The 18,210-nt window shown below is 45.6% G+C and overlaps 1 protein-coding gene across 1 annotated transcript in view; it reads right to left on the minus strand.

The window, feature by feature from the left end:
- The window catches only part of robo2 (roundabout, axon guidance receptor, homolog 2 (Drosophila)), a 1,057,792-nt gene that overhangs the window by 133,942 nt on the left and 905,640 nt on the right, over nt 1–18,210 (minus strand). The window contains exon 10 of the mRNA XM_052015293.1: nt 8,473–8,678. Within this exon, the coding sequence (XP_051871253.1) occupies nt 8,473–8,678 (206 nt within the window). The remainder of the gene's footprint in view (nt 1–8,472; nt 8,679–18,210) is intronic.

Genomic DNA, 18,210 nt, shown 5'->3' on the forward strand with positions numbered 1-18,210 from the left:
AAACATAAACCAATAGGTTGTTCTGGTCCAACCACGTAGATGCTAAGGCCAAGAAAGTGCACCAGCACTTCTACTTCCTCAGGCGGTTCAGGAAATTCAGCATGTTCCCGTTGACCCTCACCAATTTTTATAGTTGCACCATAGAAAGCATCCCATCTGGATGCATCACAGCTTGGTACAGCAACTGCTCTGCCCCAAGATTGCAAGAAATTGCAGAGTTGTGGACACACCCCAGTCTATCATGAAAACCAGCCTCCCCTCCATTGACTCTGTCTACACTTCCCACTGCCTCGGGAAAGTAGCCAACATAATCAAGGACCCCTCCTTTCCAAGAAAATACAAAAGTTGAGAATGCGTACCACCAGGCTTGAGGACAACTTCTATCCCACTGCTATAAGACTCTTGAGAGGACCTCTTTTCAATAAAGATGAACTCTTGATCTCTCAATCTACCTCGTCATTGCCCTTGCACTTTATTTGTCTACCTGCACTGCACCTTCTCTGTAGCTGTAACACGATATTCTGTATTCTGTTATTTCACTTTAACTTCCCTCCTCCTTTTTATACTGGAGGGAAATGGACTGTCGAAGTTTTGGGTCGAGACCCTTCATCTGGACTGATAAACAGAAGGGAGACAGACAGTATAAAGAGGTAGAGGGAAGGGGTGGAGCAAGAGCTGGCAAGGTCCACCCGAACTACTGCTCCACGCCTTCTCCTCACCTGTTTATACTGGCCATCCCAAATGAAGGGTCTCGACCTGAAACCTTGACTGTACATTTCGCCCTGCCTGACCTGCTGAGTTCCTCCAGCGTTTTGTGTGTTGGAGCTTTATAAAACTCTGGTTTGGCCGCATCTGGAGTATTGCATTCAATTCTGGTCGCCCCATTATAGGAAGGATGTGGAGGCATCGGTGAGGGTGCAGAAGAGGTTCATCAGGATGCTGCCTGGATTAAAGGGCGTGTGCTATAAGGGGAGGTTGGACAAAGCTGATTTGTTTTCTCTGGAGCGGCAGAGGCTGAGGGGAGACCTGATAGAGGTTTATAACATTATGAGAGGCATAGACAGGGTAGACAACTGGTATCTTTTTCCCAGGGTCGAAATGTCTGATACTGAAGGACATGCATTTAAGGTGAGAGGGGGCAAGTTCAAAGGAGATGTGCGGGGTAAGACTTTTTACACAGAGAGTGGTGGGTGCCTGGAATGTGCTGCCAGGGGTGGTGGAGGAGGCAGATACGACAGAGGCGTTTAAGAGGCTCTCAGGCACATGAATATGCAGGGCTGGTGCATATATGGAACGAGCTGCCAAAGGAAGCTGCAGAGGCAGGTACAATTACAACATTTAAAAGACATTTGGACAGGTACATGGACGGGAAAGGGTTAGAGGGATATGGACCATGTGCAGGCAGAAAGGATTAGTTTAATTAGGCGTCAGTGGTTTAATTAGTTCGGCACAACCTGATGGGCTGAATGGGCTGTACTGTTCTAGGTTCTATGGGCTACGTACCTGTAAGAGTCCATCAAGAGTGTTACAACAAATCAGCACACTGCGGGGCCACACCAAGTTTTTTTTTACCCAGTGATTTGTTCTGATCTTGGGTTCAGCAATAACTTTTGAAACAGAATTGGATAAATTCTTGAAAGGGGGAAAAAAAGAATGGCAAAGCTTCGAGGAAAGCTTTTGGACTGTGGAGCTATCACGGGGGGGTGATGGGCTGAATGGGCTCCTTTCCTTTCAGGGTATAGAGTTCAGGTGCCTGTGTTGACCCTCCATCTCCCTCCCAGGGGTTTTCGATAGCTTTCCAGTGTCCCAGAGAAAGTCTACTTGGAATTCTCCTGACTGCCAGCATCAACTGCTGCTCTGGGGGGCTGACCTAGGTAGAGCTGACTGTTCAAGCGACGAGTTTAATCCCTCTCCAACAGCAGAAACACATTAACCCCCCTGACCCATGCATGCTTTGCAACATGACAAGAATGGCTAAATTGTTTACCTAAGCAATGCTGACATTAATTTTTCAATAAATTCTATTTTGTCCAAAGGCGATTTATAGTTATTTATGTTGGACGATATTCATGGACCTAAAGTAGTCTTATCTTCCTCAATCACTGTTTCTGAATCCTTTGCATCGTCTGTTGGCAGTCTTTTTCTTTTATATATCGCTCTGTCTCAATTCCGATGAGGTACCGGATTCAGCCAGGAGAGATTAGTCTGCTGTTGCTCACAGTGCTGAACGAGTGAACCCACTGGCTGAGCAGGGCAAACGAGCTTTGGGCATCAGATATCAATTCTCAAGAAGGAAAAGGATCTTGTTGATCTATTGGCTCACTCTGCAACTTCTCCTCAATCCCTCAACCTCATCCACCCAGCTTCTCCCCATATCCCTCACCCCTCACCACATCTCTCACCCCTACCTTCTCCCCATATCCCTCACCCCACCTCCCCATATCCCTCAAACCTCCTCCCTATATCCCTCACACCCACCTTCTCCCCATATCCCTCACCCCACCTCCCCATATCCCTCAAATCTCCTCCCTATATCCCTCTCACCCCTACCTTCTCCCCATATCCCCCACCCCACCTCCCCATATCCCTCAAACCTGCCCCCTATATCCATCACACCCCCACCTTCTCCCCATATCCCTCACCCCACCTCCCCATATCCCTCACCCCACCTCCCCATATCCCTCAAACCTCCTCCCTATATCCCTCACACCCACCTTCTCCCCATATCCCTCACCCCACCTCCCCATATCCCTCAAACCTGCTCCCTATATCCCTCACACCCCCACCTTCTCCCCATATTCCTCACCCACCTCCCCATTTCCCTCAAATCTCCTCCCTATATCCCTCACACCCCCACCTTTTCCCTATATCCTTCAAACCTTCTCCCTATATCCCTCACACCCCCACCTTCTCCCCATATCCCTCACCCCACCTCCCCATATCCCCCACCCTCATCTCCCCACATCCTTCACTCCACTTCATATCCCTCACCCCACCTTCTCTCCACATCCCTCACCCCCACCTCCTGTCCCTCACCCTCATCTTACCATATGCCAACTCTTTCTCCCCATATCCCTCACCCCAACTTCTCCTCATATCCTTCAATCCCAACCTTCTCATTTCCCCTCACCTCCTCTCTCAATCCCTCACCTCCACCTTCTTCCCACGGCCCCACCTTCTCGCTTTATTCCTCTCCCTCCTCCTATCTACATCTTTCTTTTATCTCTCCATCCATTTAATACAGAAAACTGTTTGCCTCCACCTGCTCAATCGAAAGCCCACTTACTTTTGAAAACCTTTAATGGATCTTTTCTTAAACCTCTTTGCCATAAGGACAGTCTATCCAAACATCAACCCAACTGATGTCTCTCCTTCTTGGGGCTATTCCGGTAAATCCACTCTGTGGCCGCTGCAAGAGGACGGTGCTTAATGAGAGGTGCACCATGTATTACAGAACAGTACAGTAAGTGTACGGGTGTATTGGAGTATTATGGGAAGCTCAGATGTATGAGAGACCTTAAAGTATTAAAATGAATAGTGCTGTGTTTATTGGAACATAAGAGAAAAGGGTGTAAAATATATCAGGGAGTATCTCCTTAAGGGGGTGACAGGGTATATCGGAAAGCCTTACAGTGAGGGTGAGAGTTTCATCAGTGTTATAGTAGGGAGTGCAGTGTACAATAGAATGTACTGAAGTAAGGTCTGTATTAAATCAGAGTGTGTTACACAGGACGTGGGATACCTTGCAGTGTAAAGTGAAGGTAAATATCCCATTATTACAGTGAGCAGTGTTGGGTATATCATACAGTAAGGACTACTCATGGTAATCCACTTCCCTGAGGTTATAACATTGCTGAACTGCATGATTCTATGACCTAAAAGATTTGGATTACATGAGCAGTGGAAGGTCTATAGTTACATTGAAGGGAGTAGGGTCTTTCAGAGTGTTATAGTCAGGGCAGCAAGGTGGATCAGAGAATGATACAATAAGGAGCATGGAAATTGGTAAACTGGTAAATTGGTTTATTCTTGTCACGTGTACTGAGGTAAAGTGAAAAACTTTGTTTTGCATGCCTTCCATACAGATCATTTCATCACATCAGTTCATTGAGGTAGTACAAGGGAAAACAATAACAGAATGCAGAGTAAAGTGTCACAGTTACAGAGAAAGTGCAGTGCAGGCAGACAATAAGGTGCAAGGTCATGATGAGGTAGATTGTGAGGTCAAGAGTCCATCTTATCGTACTAGGGAACCGTTCAATAGTCTTATAACAGCGGGATAGAAGCTGTCCTTGAGCCTGGTGGTACGTGCTTTCAGGCTTTTGTATCTTCTACCCGATAGGGAGGGGGAGAAGGGAGAATATCCGGGGTGGGTGAGATTTGTTTAAATAAATATATTGAAGCTTTAAACCAAGGGTGTGTGTCATATTAGGCTGGTTAGTATTTTGCATTCATTTCTTCAGTGTTAAACCCTGCAATTCCTGGGAGCTCTGCACTTTTTTTTATAAAAGATAAAATAAAAGGCAGTAGTTTTATAATTTTCTCAATGAACAACATATCCTGCTTCAGGAATTCAGCCTTGGGTATATGGAATGTAAAGAAAAGACTTTGAGGATAGCTCCCAGTGGGAAAGTTCACTACAACTTTTTCTTTGAGTGTTTATTGATGCCTGTATCAATCTTTCACCAAAGTGGTTTCGCTGTGGAATTCATTGAACAAGAACTGGCACCTGACCAAGGCTTTGAGGTTTGCCAGGGAAGAGAGGTATGTTTTGGGAGAAAATATGGATGAGAGGCTGGGGCAAGGCTGTACATGACGGAATGTGATGCAAGGCCATACTTGAAAATCATTCAAAGTTGAACTCTCTTTCAGATCGGTTCTCCAAATCTTCTTGATCCTGAACTCGGCATGCAGGATTATAGAGGGACAACACAAAAGCAAACAATTTACTTGAGGATACACTCAACAAAGGAACTCAGAAACCCATCCCACCATTCAATATAATCAACAGCAGTTTAGCATCTTCTCCCATTGCCTATCAAAGATATATCAAGCTCAACTTTGAAATTTTCAAAGTTGACTCACCCCCAGATTCACTTCAAATTCAAGAGGCTTGGAGTACAAAAGTAGGGAAGTCTTTCTGAAACCATACAGAGTCCTGATGAAATCAGACCTGGATCGTTGTGTATAGTTTTGATCTCCTTATTTAAGAAGGAATTTACTTGTATTGCAGTCAGATCGCAGAGTCTTGACACAAGAGACAGCAGATGCTCGAATCCGGAGCAAAATATAAACCGCCAGAGGAACTCAGCAGGTTGAGCAGAATCTGTAGGGGGAGAAGGGATGGTCGATTTTCAGGTCAAGACCCTGTGTCATGATGGGTGCCTCTGCCTCCACAGATGCTGCCTGACCTGTTGAGTTCCTCCAGCAGTTTATTCTTTGATCAGAGAAGGTTTACTGGCTTGAGTCTTAGGATGAACGAGTTAACTTACGAGGAATGAGTCAGCAGCGTGGGCCCATACACATTGAAGTTTAGAAGAACGAAAGGAAATCCCATTAAAACATATAACATCCTGAAGGACCTTGACAGGATAGATGCCAAGAAGATGCTTTCCCTCATTGAAAAATCTAATACAAGGGGACACAGCCTGATAGGGAGGCTCCAACACACAGGACCGCAAGAGGCTGCAGAGGGTTGTAGACTCAGCCAGCTCCATCACGGGCACAACCCTCCCCACCATCTTCAAGAGGTGGTGCCTCAAGAAGGCAGCGTCCATCACTAAGGACCCTCACCATCCAGGACATGCCCTCTTCTCGTTACTACCATTGGGAAGGAGGTACAGGAGCATGAAGACCCATACTCAATGATTTAGATATAGCTTCTTTCCCTTCGCTGTCAGATTTCTGACCGTCCATGAACCCTTTAACACTACCTTGTTTTTCTTTTTTTTGGCACTATTTATTTATGTTGTAATTTATAGCAATTTTTATGTCTTTGCACTGTACTGCCGTAAGATAAAAGATATCTTTATTAGTCACATGTACACCGAAACACACAGTGCAATACATCTTTTTGCGTAGGGTGTTCTTGGGGGCAGCCCGCAAGTGTCGCCACGCTTCTGGTGCCAGCATAACATGCCACAACTTCCTAACCCGTACGTCTTTGGAATGTGGGAGGAAACCGGAGCACCCGGAGGAAACCCACGCAGACACGGAGAGACCATACAAACTCCTCGCAGACAGCGGCTGGAATTAAACCCGGGTTGCTGGCACTGTCAAGCATTACGCTAAGTTAGTGATAATAAACCTGATTCTGATTCTGAATAAGGAGTCATCCACTTAAGATGGAAGATGAGGAGGAGTTTCTTCTCTCAGGTTGTGATCTTTTGGAATTCTACACCTCAGACAGCTGGGGTGGCTGAATCACTGAATATATTCAAAGTGGAGATCTATAAAGTTTTGGACTCCAAGGATCCACGATTTATGGGAATTGTACAGGAAAGTAGAACTGAGACACAAGCTCAGGACTTTGACCAGACGCACACAGGAGGGACCAAGAAACTTCCTGCTGCTCCTGTTTCTTAATGTTCTCATTTCAACAACCTGTTGGAGGGAGAGGGTTTCAGAACGCCACCGTTCTTTGTGCAAAGAGCTGTTTCCTGACATCACCCTAAATAACCTGCCTCTGATTTTAAGACTTAGTCCCCTCCTTCTTGGCTCCCCCCACCAGAGGAAATGGTTTCTCTTGATCTACCCAATCAAATCCTTTAATCGTCTCAAATACCTCAATTAGATAATCCCTTAATCTTCTGTACTCACGGGAAATACAAGCCAATTTAATGCAACCTATGCTTGTAACTTAACCCTCAAGCTCCCATATCCCTGTCGTGAATCTATTCCTCAACTACCACCAAGGCCAGTGCATCATTCCTGAGGTGAAGTGCACTGTAGTGGTTAGGCCTTCAGACCATCCCACCAGAGGTTTCACAGAATCATAGAGTCATACAGCGTAGAAACACCCCCTTGCCTCCCACCTCATCCCTGTCGACTGCAATGTCAGACTATGCTAATCTCATTTGCCTGCAATAGGCCCTTATCTCTCTGCGCCTTTCCTATCCAAGCACCTGTCTAACCACCTAAACGTTGTCACTGCATCTGCCTCTGCCACCTCTTCCAGGTAACCAGATCTGTGTGAAAAACTTACCCCTCAGACCTCCTTTGAATTTCTTCTCTCTCACCTTAAACTTGTGACGTCTAGTTCTAGACTCCCCCACCTGGGGATTAAAGACCGTCACTGTCTACCCTAACTGTGCCTCTGGTAATTTTATAAACCTCTATAAGGTCACCCCTCAGCCTCCTGCGTTCCAGTGAGAATAAACCCAACCTATCCAATCGTTCCTTGTAACTCCAGCCGTCCATTCCAAGCAACATCCTGGTGAATCTCTTCTGCACTCTCTCTATTGCTACCACATCCTTCCAGTAATTTAGTTTAAGATATCTTTATTAGTCATATGTACATCGAAACGCACAGTGAAATGCATCTTTTGCGTAGAGTGTTCTGGGGGCAGCCCGCAAGTGTCGCCATGCTTCCAGTGCCGTCATAGCATGCCTGCAACTTCCTAACCCATACGTCTTTGGAATGTGGGAGGAAATCAGAGCACCCAGAGGAAACCCATGCAGACACGGGGAGAACGTACAAACTCCTTACAGAAGGCAGCCAGAATTGAACCCAGGTCACTGGCGCTGTAAAAGCGTTATGCTAACCGCTACACTACCGTGCCTGCCCATGTACAACTGCATCTTAACTTGAGGCAAACGCTAGTGTTCCATTAGCCTTTTTAATCATTCTTGTACCTGTTCACTGGTTTGCAGTGATTTCTGTGAGCTTGAGGTGGTGATACGGTCAACCAACACAAGGCTTTCAGGGAAAGTCAAAAACAAAGACTGCAGATGTTGGAAATCTGAAATAAAGACAGAAAATGCTGGACATACTCAGCAGGTCAGGTCACATCTGTGGGAAGAGAAACTGAGTTAATGTTTCAAGTCAAAAGTTCTTTGTCAGAACTGGTGACTTCAACCTGAAATGTTAACTCTGCTTCTCCTCCCACAGATGTGGCTTGACAAGAGCTTTCCCAGCATCATCTGTTTTTAGTTTATCATTGAGGATTTCAAGAACTATGTCTGCAATCAGGAGTCAGGGCAAGGGAGATTTCCACCCCCTGCACATTTAGGACCTAGAGAAAGCTGCGGTCTTGCTCCTATTTTTCTGAGGCACTGCTTAAAACTTACCTTGTTGACGGAGCTTTTGGTCACCTGTCCTATTGATTCCCTATGTGGCTTGGCAGCAATTTCCCATTGGATGGCCTTCCCATGAAGGGCCTCTGGATGTTTTCAGCTATATTGGAGGTGCTACATGAATGAAAGTTGCTGTTGTTGTTCAGTAAACAGAGACGGACAGTATGCAGGGCCTACCCGCAAGCTCTTGATCTGCAGACTTCCGAGCTCCTGCAGGGATAGCCGGGGGTCCTTCCCGAGGAGACTGACACCGTCCTTAAGCCAGCTGACTGTAGGGATGGGCTCTCCGGTGGCCTGACACTTCAGCAGAGCAGTCCCGTCCACTCCCAGAGTCTGATTGGCCGGACCCTGCCGAATGATTGGAGGCGGCCTGTCCGTCAGAACTGTTGAGAAGCAAAGGGACAAAGGGAGAAAAGACATGAAGAGTTTTCCTCCGTCAGCCTCATGCAGTGGAAAATTTGACTGAGATTAAAGTATTGATCATAGGATCAAAGAGACATACAGCACGGAAACAGGCCCTTCAGCCCACCTCATCCATGCTGACCAAGATGCCCATCTAAGCTAATCCCATTAGCCTGCACTTGACCTATATCCCTCCTATCCATGTATCTGTCTTTTAAATGTTGTTATTCTACCTGCCTCAACCACTTCCTCTGGCAGCTCCTTCCACATCCCCACCACCCTCTGTGTGAAAAGATTGCCCCTCAGGCCCCTTTTTAAATCTTTCCTCTCTCACCTTAAACCTATGCCCTCGTGTTCGACTCCCCTACCCTGGGAAAAAGACTGACTATCTACCCTATCTATGCCCCTCAGTAGTTTATAAACCTCTATAAGGTTATCTCTCAGCCTCCTTGGCTACGAGGAAAACAAGTCCTAGAAAGTAGACTCAACCCTTCCAGTCCTGGCAATGTCCTTGTGAATCTTTTCTGCATCCTTTCCAGCTTAATGACATGCTCTCTATGGCCTGGCGACCAGAACTGAACACAATACTCCAAGTGTAGAGGACTGCATGGGATCATATCATTCAAAAAACAGGCCATTTGGCCCATCCATTCTATGCTGGGGTTAATGATCCATGGGGCTTCTATTCATTGCCCCTGATTCCTTCCCATCTCACGTTCACCCCTTCTCTGACTCTCAGTCTCCCTCGCATTCTCTCATTTACTCTCTCTCTCTCTCTTCCCATTCCTTCATGCTATCTCACCTTTTACCGTCCCTCATCCGCCATCACGCATTGCCCCCCCAGACCACTCTCCTCCATTCTCTCGCTCTCTCTCCCACCCATGCTCGTTCCCCCCGCTCTCGTTCTCCCTCTCCCTCTGCCCTCTCACACGCACTCTCCCCCTCCATCTTACTCTCCCTGTCCCCCACTCCACTTTCTCATCACCTCTTCCTTCTCTCCTCTCTGTATTTACGGCCTTGGTAATAGGATCACGCAGAGACCATGCATCCAGTTCTAGCACTTGTGGACTGAATGGCCTCTCTATAATTCCTTTATTGAATCTACTTGCAGCTTCATTCAGCCACGAGTTCTAGGTTGCAACTATCCAATTACAAGAGGCCCCTTCATTGGTGCTGTGTTGGTTAAACTGGGATAGGCTTGGTCAGTTGTGGAAAGTTACTCTCACTGGATAGTGAACCAGTCAATAACAAGGGATATTAAATAGAAATATTCCTTCGCTAATCTCCTAATTTAAGGTTTACATGGACAGCAAAGGTTGAGAAGGAGATGGGCCAAACACGGGCAAATGGGACTAGCTTGGACGGGCATTTGGTTGGCATGGACCAGTTGGGCTGAAGGGCCTGTTTACAGACTGTATGACACGATGACTCTGTAACCTTATATCCATAGTTTCCTGTAATATTTAAACATCTATCAATCCCAAACTTTAATATACACAGTGAGTGAGCTTCCATGGCCTTCTTTGGCAGATGCTTCCAAAGATTCACCATCCTCTGGGTGAAGACTTTTTTTTATCTATCTGAGCCCTGAAGTAGTCATAGAATCCCAGAGTCATGGAGTCATAGAGCACCACAGCACAGAAACAGGCCCTTCAGCCCAACTAGTCCATGCTGACCTGATCTTCAGCCGTCCCATCTACCTGCACCCGGACCATGTCCCTTCAAACCCCTCCCATCCATGTACCTATCCAAACTTCTCTTAAATGTTACAATTGACCCACATCTACCACTTCCGCTGGCAGCTCGTTCCACCCTCCGAGTGAAGAACTTTCCCCTCAGATTCCCCTTAAATATTTCACTTTTCACCATAAACCCATGTCCTCTAGCTCTAGTCTCACCCAACCTGAGGGGTAAAAGCCTGCATGCATTCACCGTATCTATACCCCTCATAATTTTGTATATCTCTATAAGATCTCCCGTCAACCTCCTGTGCTCCAGCGAATAAAGTCCGAACCTATTTAACCTTTCCCTATAACTCAGGTCCTCAAGTCCCGGCAACATCCGTGTAAATTTTCTCCATACTCTTTCAAGCTTATTGCTACCTTTCCTGTAGGTAGGTGACCAGAACTGCCCACAATACTCTAAATACGGCCTCACTAATGCCTTGTACAACTTCAACATAACATCCCAACTCCTGTACTCAATGCCCTGATTTATGAAGGCCAAAATGCCAAAAGCTCTCTTTACAACCCTACCCACCTGTGATGGTAGATAGTGAATCCCTTTTTGAGACTCTGATCCCTGGTTCTAGACAACTCAGCCAGGGAATCATTGTCCCTGCATTTACCCAATGATGCCTTTAAGATTTTATTTTAATTACTCAATGACATCATTTCTTATTCTTCTGAAGTTTTGAGTACAAACCCAAATTACTTAATATTTCCTCATCTGGAAAAACCTGCCAGAATAGACAGCCAGTCAATGTCTGATGTCATCTGGAATGGTACCACAGTCTTGTTTAGTGAGGGTGTCTGTGTGAGTATAATGCAGATTGTATTGAAGAATGATACCTCCCACTGCTTCGGACAAGGGCGTCAAATACATCGCAACACCACCCCCTTCAGGTTCCCTGACCTGGAAACCCTTTAGCCTTTCATCATCACTGGGACTAAGTCCTGGGACTCCCTCCACAATAGCAACTGGGGGACCACCTTCACCAGAAGGACTGCAGTGGGTCACGAAGGTGGCTCACCACCACCTTCTCAAGGGCAATTAGGCATGGGCAATCGATGCCGGCATTGCCAGCAACACCCAGATCTTGTGGCAGAATGAAAACATAACTGGCCCTGGACAGCATGGGAACAGGCCCTTCGGCCCACCATGTTGTGCTGAACTAATTAAACCAGCAATTAAATGCCTAACTAAACTAATCCCTTCTGCCTACACAATGCCCATGTCCCTCCATTTCCTGCACATTCACGTACCTATCTAAGAGCCTCTTAAACGCCTCTATCGTATCTGCCTCCACCACCACCCCAGGCAGCGTATTCCAGACACCCCCCACTCTCTATGTGTAAAAGAACTTGCCCCGCACATCTCCTTTGAAATTACCCTCTCTCACCTTAAATGCATGTCCTCGGTAAGTGGCTTATTATTGTGACACATACGAGATACAGTGAAAAGCTTTGTTTACATGCCATCCAGACAGATCATTCCATATATAAGTACATCGAGGTAGTACAAAAGGAAAAGCAAGAACAGAGTGCAGAATATAGTGTTACAGTTACAGAGAAAGTGCAATAAGGTGCAAGGGCCACGACGAGGTAGATTGTGAGATCAAAAGTTCATCCTTATTGTATAAGAGGTCCATTCAAGAGTCAAAAGAACACATAGCTATTAGTGATCTGTGAAATCCTCTCCGAGTTAGCCAGATAAATCTTTGTGAAGGTTTCAAACCTATGGCAATAGGTTCAAAATCAAAATAACTGACAATTATTTTGGGACCTGTACAATTAACGTACCTGTGGGACTACTGTCTGCCCATGCCTAACCTGCATTAGGAAGCAGCCCATAGCTCTATACATAGTTCCCTTACTGGTTGGACAGACATGGGTTCAAGTCTCACTCCTGAGGCTTGGACACAAATTCCAGACTGATTCTCCCTGGGTCTTGCTGGGTGCATGTTGTACCATCAGTACAATCAAGAACTGCTATTATCAAGAAATTTTTATCACGCAATTTTTATGTCTTGCACTGTACTGCTGCCACAAAACAATAAATTTCATGACGTATGTCAGTGATAATAAACCTGATTCTGATCCTGATTCAGTCTAGTTTTGAGTCCAGATGAAGGGTCCATTTCCCTCCACAGATGCTGCTCGACCAGCTGAGTTCCTCCAGCAGTTTGATTCTTGCTCCAGATTCCAGATGCTAGAGTCTGGAGCAAGTTTCTTGTGACTCCAAGAATCCATCTAGCTTTGCCTTAAAAATATTCAAAGACTCTGCTTCCACCACCCTTTGAGAGGGAGTTCTAAAACTCACAAACATTTTTTGTCTCACCTCTGTTGTAAATGGATGACCCCCTCATTTCTTAATGGCGATCTCTGGTTCTGGATTCTCTCACAAGAGGAAACATCCTCTTCACATCCACCTTGTCAAGACCACACAGGATCTTATGAAGTTAAAGACATTGAATCCTACAGCACAAAAACTGATCCATGGCGACCGTCAAGTACCCATATGATTCAATCAAGTCACTCTAAAACTCTGGTTAGACCACATTTGGAGTACTGTGTCCAGTTCTGGTCACCTCATTATAGGAAGGATGTGGAAGCGTTGGAGAGGGTGCAGAGGAGATTTACCAGGATGCTGCCTGGTTTAGAGAGTATGGATTATGAGGAGAGACTAAAGGAGCTAGGGCTTTACTCTTTGGAGAGAAGGAGGATGAGAGGAGACATGATAGAGGTGTATAAAATATTAAGAGGAATAGATAGAGTGGACAGCCAGCGCCTCTTTCCCAGGGCACCAATGTTCAATACAAGAGGGCATGGCTTTAAAGTAATGGGTGGGAAGGTTAAGGGAGATATCAGAGGGAGGTTTTTCACCCAGAGAGTGGTTGGGGCATGGAATGCGCTGCCTGGGTGTTGCGATAAATCCACATGGATGTCACGTGACAGTAACGACACTGACCCCCGCTGACCGGAGGACAGCATTGCTCCTCTGATCAGAAGTGATACTACTGTCAATCAAGGTGCAGCTCCACCCACCCCTCAGGTGTGAGAGTACCTTTTGCATCTGAACTTGCCTGACCAGTATCCTTTGTCTCTGAACCTGCCTGACCATTGGCTGTGGCAGGAACCTTTGTCTTTGACTCACACACCATTAGCTCGTTCAAATCATAACAGTGAGGCTCCACCCAGCCTCCTAGCACCATAATAAGGGCTGTGTCCACTAGCCCTGCCTCTTTAAACACCCCAGGAGTAGTGAGACAACACTGCAGAGATCATTGGTAAGAGTGCATCACCACATGGTCAGGGAGCATTTCACTCAGACTCAGGGAGCGTTAAGGCCAATGCTATTGTGGGACGGGCATTGAAGTGTTATATCCTGAAGTTGTACATTGTTATTGTGTGCTTGTTTGTATCAGTGTGTGTGTGTGTGTGTGTGTGTGTGTGTGCGTGTGTGTGAGTGTGCGCGTGTGTGTGTGTGTGAGTGTATTTTACCCCAGTTGTGCTTCCCCTCTCGTGTTCGTGGTATCCTGTGCGTGAATGAGCGTGTGTCTGTTCCCATCCATTCTGTCCCGCGTTTGCCTTTGTGACTAAACTAGTTTTGGTCTACAAAACTCGAGTCCAGAGTCCTTGATCCTTGAGACAGTTAAAAGAACGATTTCACACAACACTGGGACGGTGATGGAGGCAGATACATTGGTCAAGTTCAAGAGATTGCTAGATAAGCATATGGAGGAATTTAAAATAGGGGGATATGTGGGAGGAAGGTGTTAGATAATCTTAGGTGTGGTTGAAAGGTCGGCACAGCATGGTGGGCCGAAGGGCCTGTATTGTGCTGTTTTGTTCTATGGTTTAAACTCCAGCGAATATAAACCCTGCCTCATCAACCTGTTCTTGTAAGGCAGCCTTGTATGCAGCTTCATAGTCAACTCTCAGTGAACATGACAAAACTTAAACACTTAATATACGATTAGTGTAAATGGGTGGTTGATGGTCAGTGCAGACTTGATGGGCCAAATGGCCTGTTTCCATGCTGTATCTCTAAGACTTCTACAGATGTACTGTTGAAAGTATCCTGACTGGTTGCATCATGGTCTGGGACGGCAATTCAAATGTGCAGGATCATAAGAAGCTGCAGAGATTAGTGGACTCTGCCCAATACATCACAGGCACATCCCTCCCCACCATCGGTAGTATCTACAGGAGGCGCTGCCTCAAGAAGACAGCATCTATCATCAGAGATCCCCACTATCTGGGCCATGCCATCTTCTCGCAGCCACCATCAGACAAAAAGTACAGAAGCCTGAAGTCCCACACCACCAGGTTCAAGAACAGTTACTTCCCTTCAACCATTCGGTTCTTGAACCAACCAGCACAGCCCTCATCACTACCTCAGTACAGCAACACTAAGACCACTTTGCACTACAATTGACTTTGGCTTTTAGCTCTAATGTGTTCTTTCTTGTGTAATTAGTGCAATTTATGCTTAATTTCTGTTTTTCTTATGAATTTTGCATCTCTGATGCAATGTGCCTGTGATGCTGCTGCAAGTAAGTTTTTCATTGCACCTGTGCACACATGGACTTGTGCAGATGACAATAAACTCAACGTTGATTATGACTCCAATGGCTAGGACTTTCCAAGGTTATGAAAGGCAATATGAAAATGAAACTTTTGGTTTCTTTCAACTAACTGAGCACATCTGTTAAAATTAGACTTGTCAACTTCAGCAAGGAAGCCTTACATATTTTTTGGAAGTGAGGGAATATTCCAGTTGTTATTAAATTGTTAGTGGTTCCAGCAGCATGTGGCTAACCACAAGGCCCAGGCTTGATGGCATAGTCCTTCCCAGTTGCCACGACAACAAGACTGCTTTGATTGACTAGGGGTGCCTTAGATTGAGGAGTTGGGTGGAAGGAGTGGATAAATTAGCTAGAATACCTTGGTGCAACACACAAAAAAACCTTTTCTTGTAAGGCAGCCTTGTATCCAGCTTTATAAAGCATTGGTCCGACCACATTTGGAGTATTGTGAGCAGTTTTGGGCCCCATATCTAAGGAAGGATGTGCTAGTGTTGGAGAGGGTCCAGAGGAGGTTTACGAGAATGATCTCAGGGATGAAAGGGTTAACGTATGGGGAACGTTTAATGGTTCTGGACCATACTCGCTGGAGTTTAGAAGGATGAGGGGGGATCCCATTGAAACCTACTGAATATTGAAAGGCCTGGATAGGGTAGATATGGAGAGGATGTTTCCAGTAGTGGGAGAGTCCAGGGCAAAAGGGAACAGCCTCAGAATAAAAGGACATCCCTTTAGAACAGAGATGAGGAGGAATTTCTTTAGCCAGAGGGAGCTGAATCTGTGGAATTCATTGCCACAGACGACTGTAGAGGCCAAGTCATTTGGTATATTTCAAGCAGAGATTGATAGGTCCTTGATTAGTAAGGGCATCAAAGGTTATGGGGAGAAGGCAGGAGAATGGGGTTGAGAGGAAAAATAAATCAGCCATGATCGAATGGCAGAACAGACTCTATGGACCAAATGGCCTAATTCTGCTCCTATGTCTTATGGTCTTCTGGTCTGATGGATTTCGACAGATACCTTGATGCAATAGTAAGGACCCTACCCTGCTAACCCACTGGGATTGCTCTGGAGTTTCTGTGAATAGAAAATTTATCTCAAATACACAGCCCGGAGAAGAATAATTATCAGAACATTCAAAGAAATAATGCTTTTTTTTCAAAAGAGAAAAAGATTCTTTGAATCCTTTTGTTTACTAATTATAAAATATTGGAGACGAGATTAGAAAATGCTGCTTGACACTCAGCCAAGAATCACTCAATCAACCGATGAAGTGTTTGCTTTCCAACTGAGTGTGGGAAGGCACACAGAGAACATGCAAATCACACAGCACAGAAGGAAACTATTTGGCCCTTCATAAGTGCGCTGGCTCTTTGAAGGTGCTACCTCTTTAGCTCCATGCATTAGCACCTTAACCCTGTTTCATTTATGTTTTGCTTGTGAATGTTGTGTATCTGATGCTCTGTGCCTGTGATGCTGCTGCAAGTAAGCTTTTGATTGCACCTGTGCACACATGGACTTGTGCATGTGACAATAAACTTTGACTTTGACTTCAAGGAATAATTTTACAGTTAATCCTTTGCTTAAATTGTTTGAGACTGTTAGACGATGGTGTTCTAAGAGACAGAAATCCTCACAAAAGAAATGCAGAAAGTTAGCATGCAGGTACGGCAAGTTTTTTAAAATTTATTAATTCACCAGCAAATCCTGCATTTATTGTCCAACCCTAATTGCCCCTGAGCTAGGGAGGCAGTTAATAGACAACTATATCAGTGAATCACAGAGTCAAAGAGTCATATTGCACAAAAGCAGGCCCTTCGGCCCAACTGGTCCATGCTGACCAAGATTCCCATCTAAGCAGGTCCCATTTGCCCACATTTGGCCCATATCCCTCTAAACCTTTCCTATCCATGTATCTGTCTAAGTGCCTTTTAAATGTTGTTCATGTACCTGCCTCACCCACTTCCTCTGGCAGCTCGTTCCATGTACTGCCACCCTCTGTGTGAAAAGGTTGTTCCGCAGGTTCCTATTAAATCTCTCACCCTCTCACCTTAAACCAATGCCCTCTAGTTCTTGATTCCCCAACCCTGGGAAAAAGTCTGTGTGCATTCACCCTATCTATGCCCCTCATGATTTTATAAACTTCTATAAGATCACCTCTCATTCTCCTATGCTGCAATGTAAAAAGTCCCAACCTGCTCAACCTCAAGATCAGGATATCTTTATTAGTCACATGTACATCGAAACACACAGTGAAATACATTTTCTCACATAGTGTTCTGGGGGCAGCCTGCAAGTGTCACCACTCTTCCGGCACCAACATAGCATGCCCACAACTTCCTAACCCGTATGTCTTTGGAATGTGGGAGGAAACCGGAGCACCCGGAGGAAACCCATGCAGTCACGGGGAAAACGTACAAACTCCTTACAGACGGCGGCTGGAATTGAACCTGGGTCGCTGGCGCTGTAAAGTGTTACGCTAACCGCTACACTACCGTGCCTGCCCCTACACTACCGTGCCTGCCCATAACCTCTCTCCATAACTCAGTTCCCTGGTTACCAGAGCTGGATACTAACATTTTATACCAGATTTATTTAATTACTTGAATTTAAATTCCCCATCTGCTATGGTAAGATTTGAACTCGTGTACCCAGATTAATAGCTTAGGCATCCATATACTGGGCCAATAATATAACCACTATGCTATCACAATCCATGAAAAATAAGCCAATGGAATGTTGGCCTTTATAGAATGAAGGAACTGAGAACTGAACTTACTGAAACAAAAGATTGAGGGGGGATTGACAGTGTGGATGCTGAGAGAGTGTTTCCTCTGCTGGGGGACTCCACAACTAGGAGCACTGTCTCAAAATCAAGGGTCCCATTTAAGATGCAGATGAGGAGGAACTTGGTCTCTCAGATGGTTGTGAATCTTTGGAATTCTCTGCCCAGAGAGCTGTGGAGGGGAGACTCTGAGTGTATTTGAGATATTCATATCCTGGGAATATAAGGACTTCAAAAGTTTTGGGGTAGGAGGGTGGACCCGAGGCCCAGATCAAATCAGCCGAGAATTGAGGGCCCTACGGTCTACTTCTGATTCTTATGTTCCATTAACATGTCCAATTGTCCTTTGAAAGTCTTAGAAACTGCTTACATGCCTGATCCAGATCAATAGCTATCCTCTCTTGGATCTCATGGGTAGTCC

Source organism: Pristis pectinata, chromosome 4, assembly GCF_009764475.1.
Source record: "Pristis pectinata isolate sPriPec2 chromosome 4, sPriPec2.1.pri, whole genome shotgun sequence".
Lineage (NCBI taxonomy): Eukaryota > Metazoa > Chordata > Chondrichthyes > Rhinopristiformes > Pristidae > Pristis > Pristis pectinata.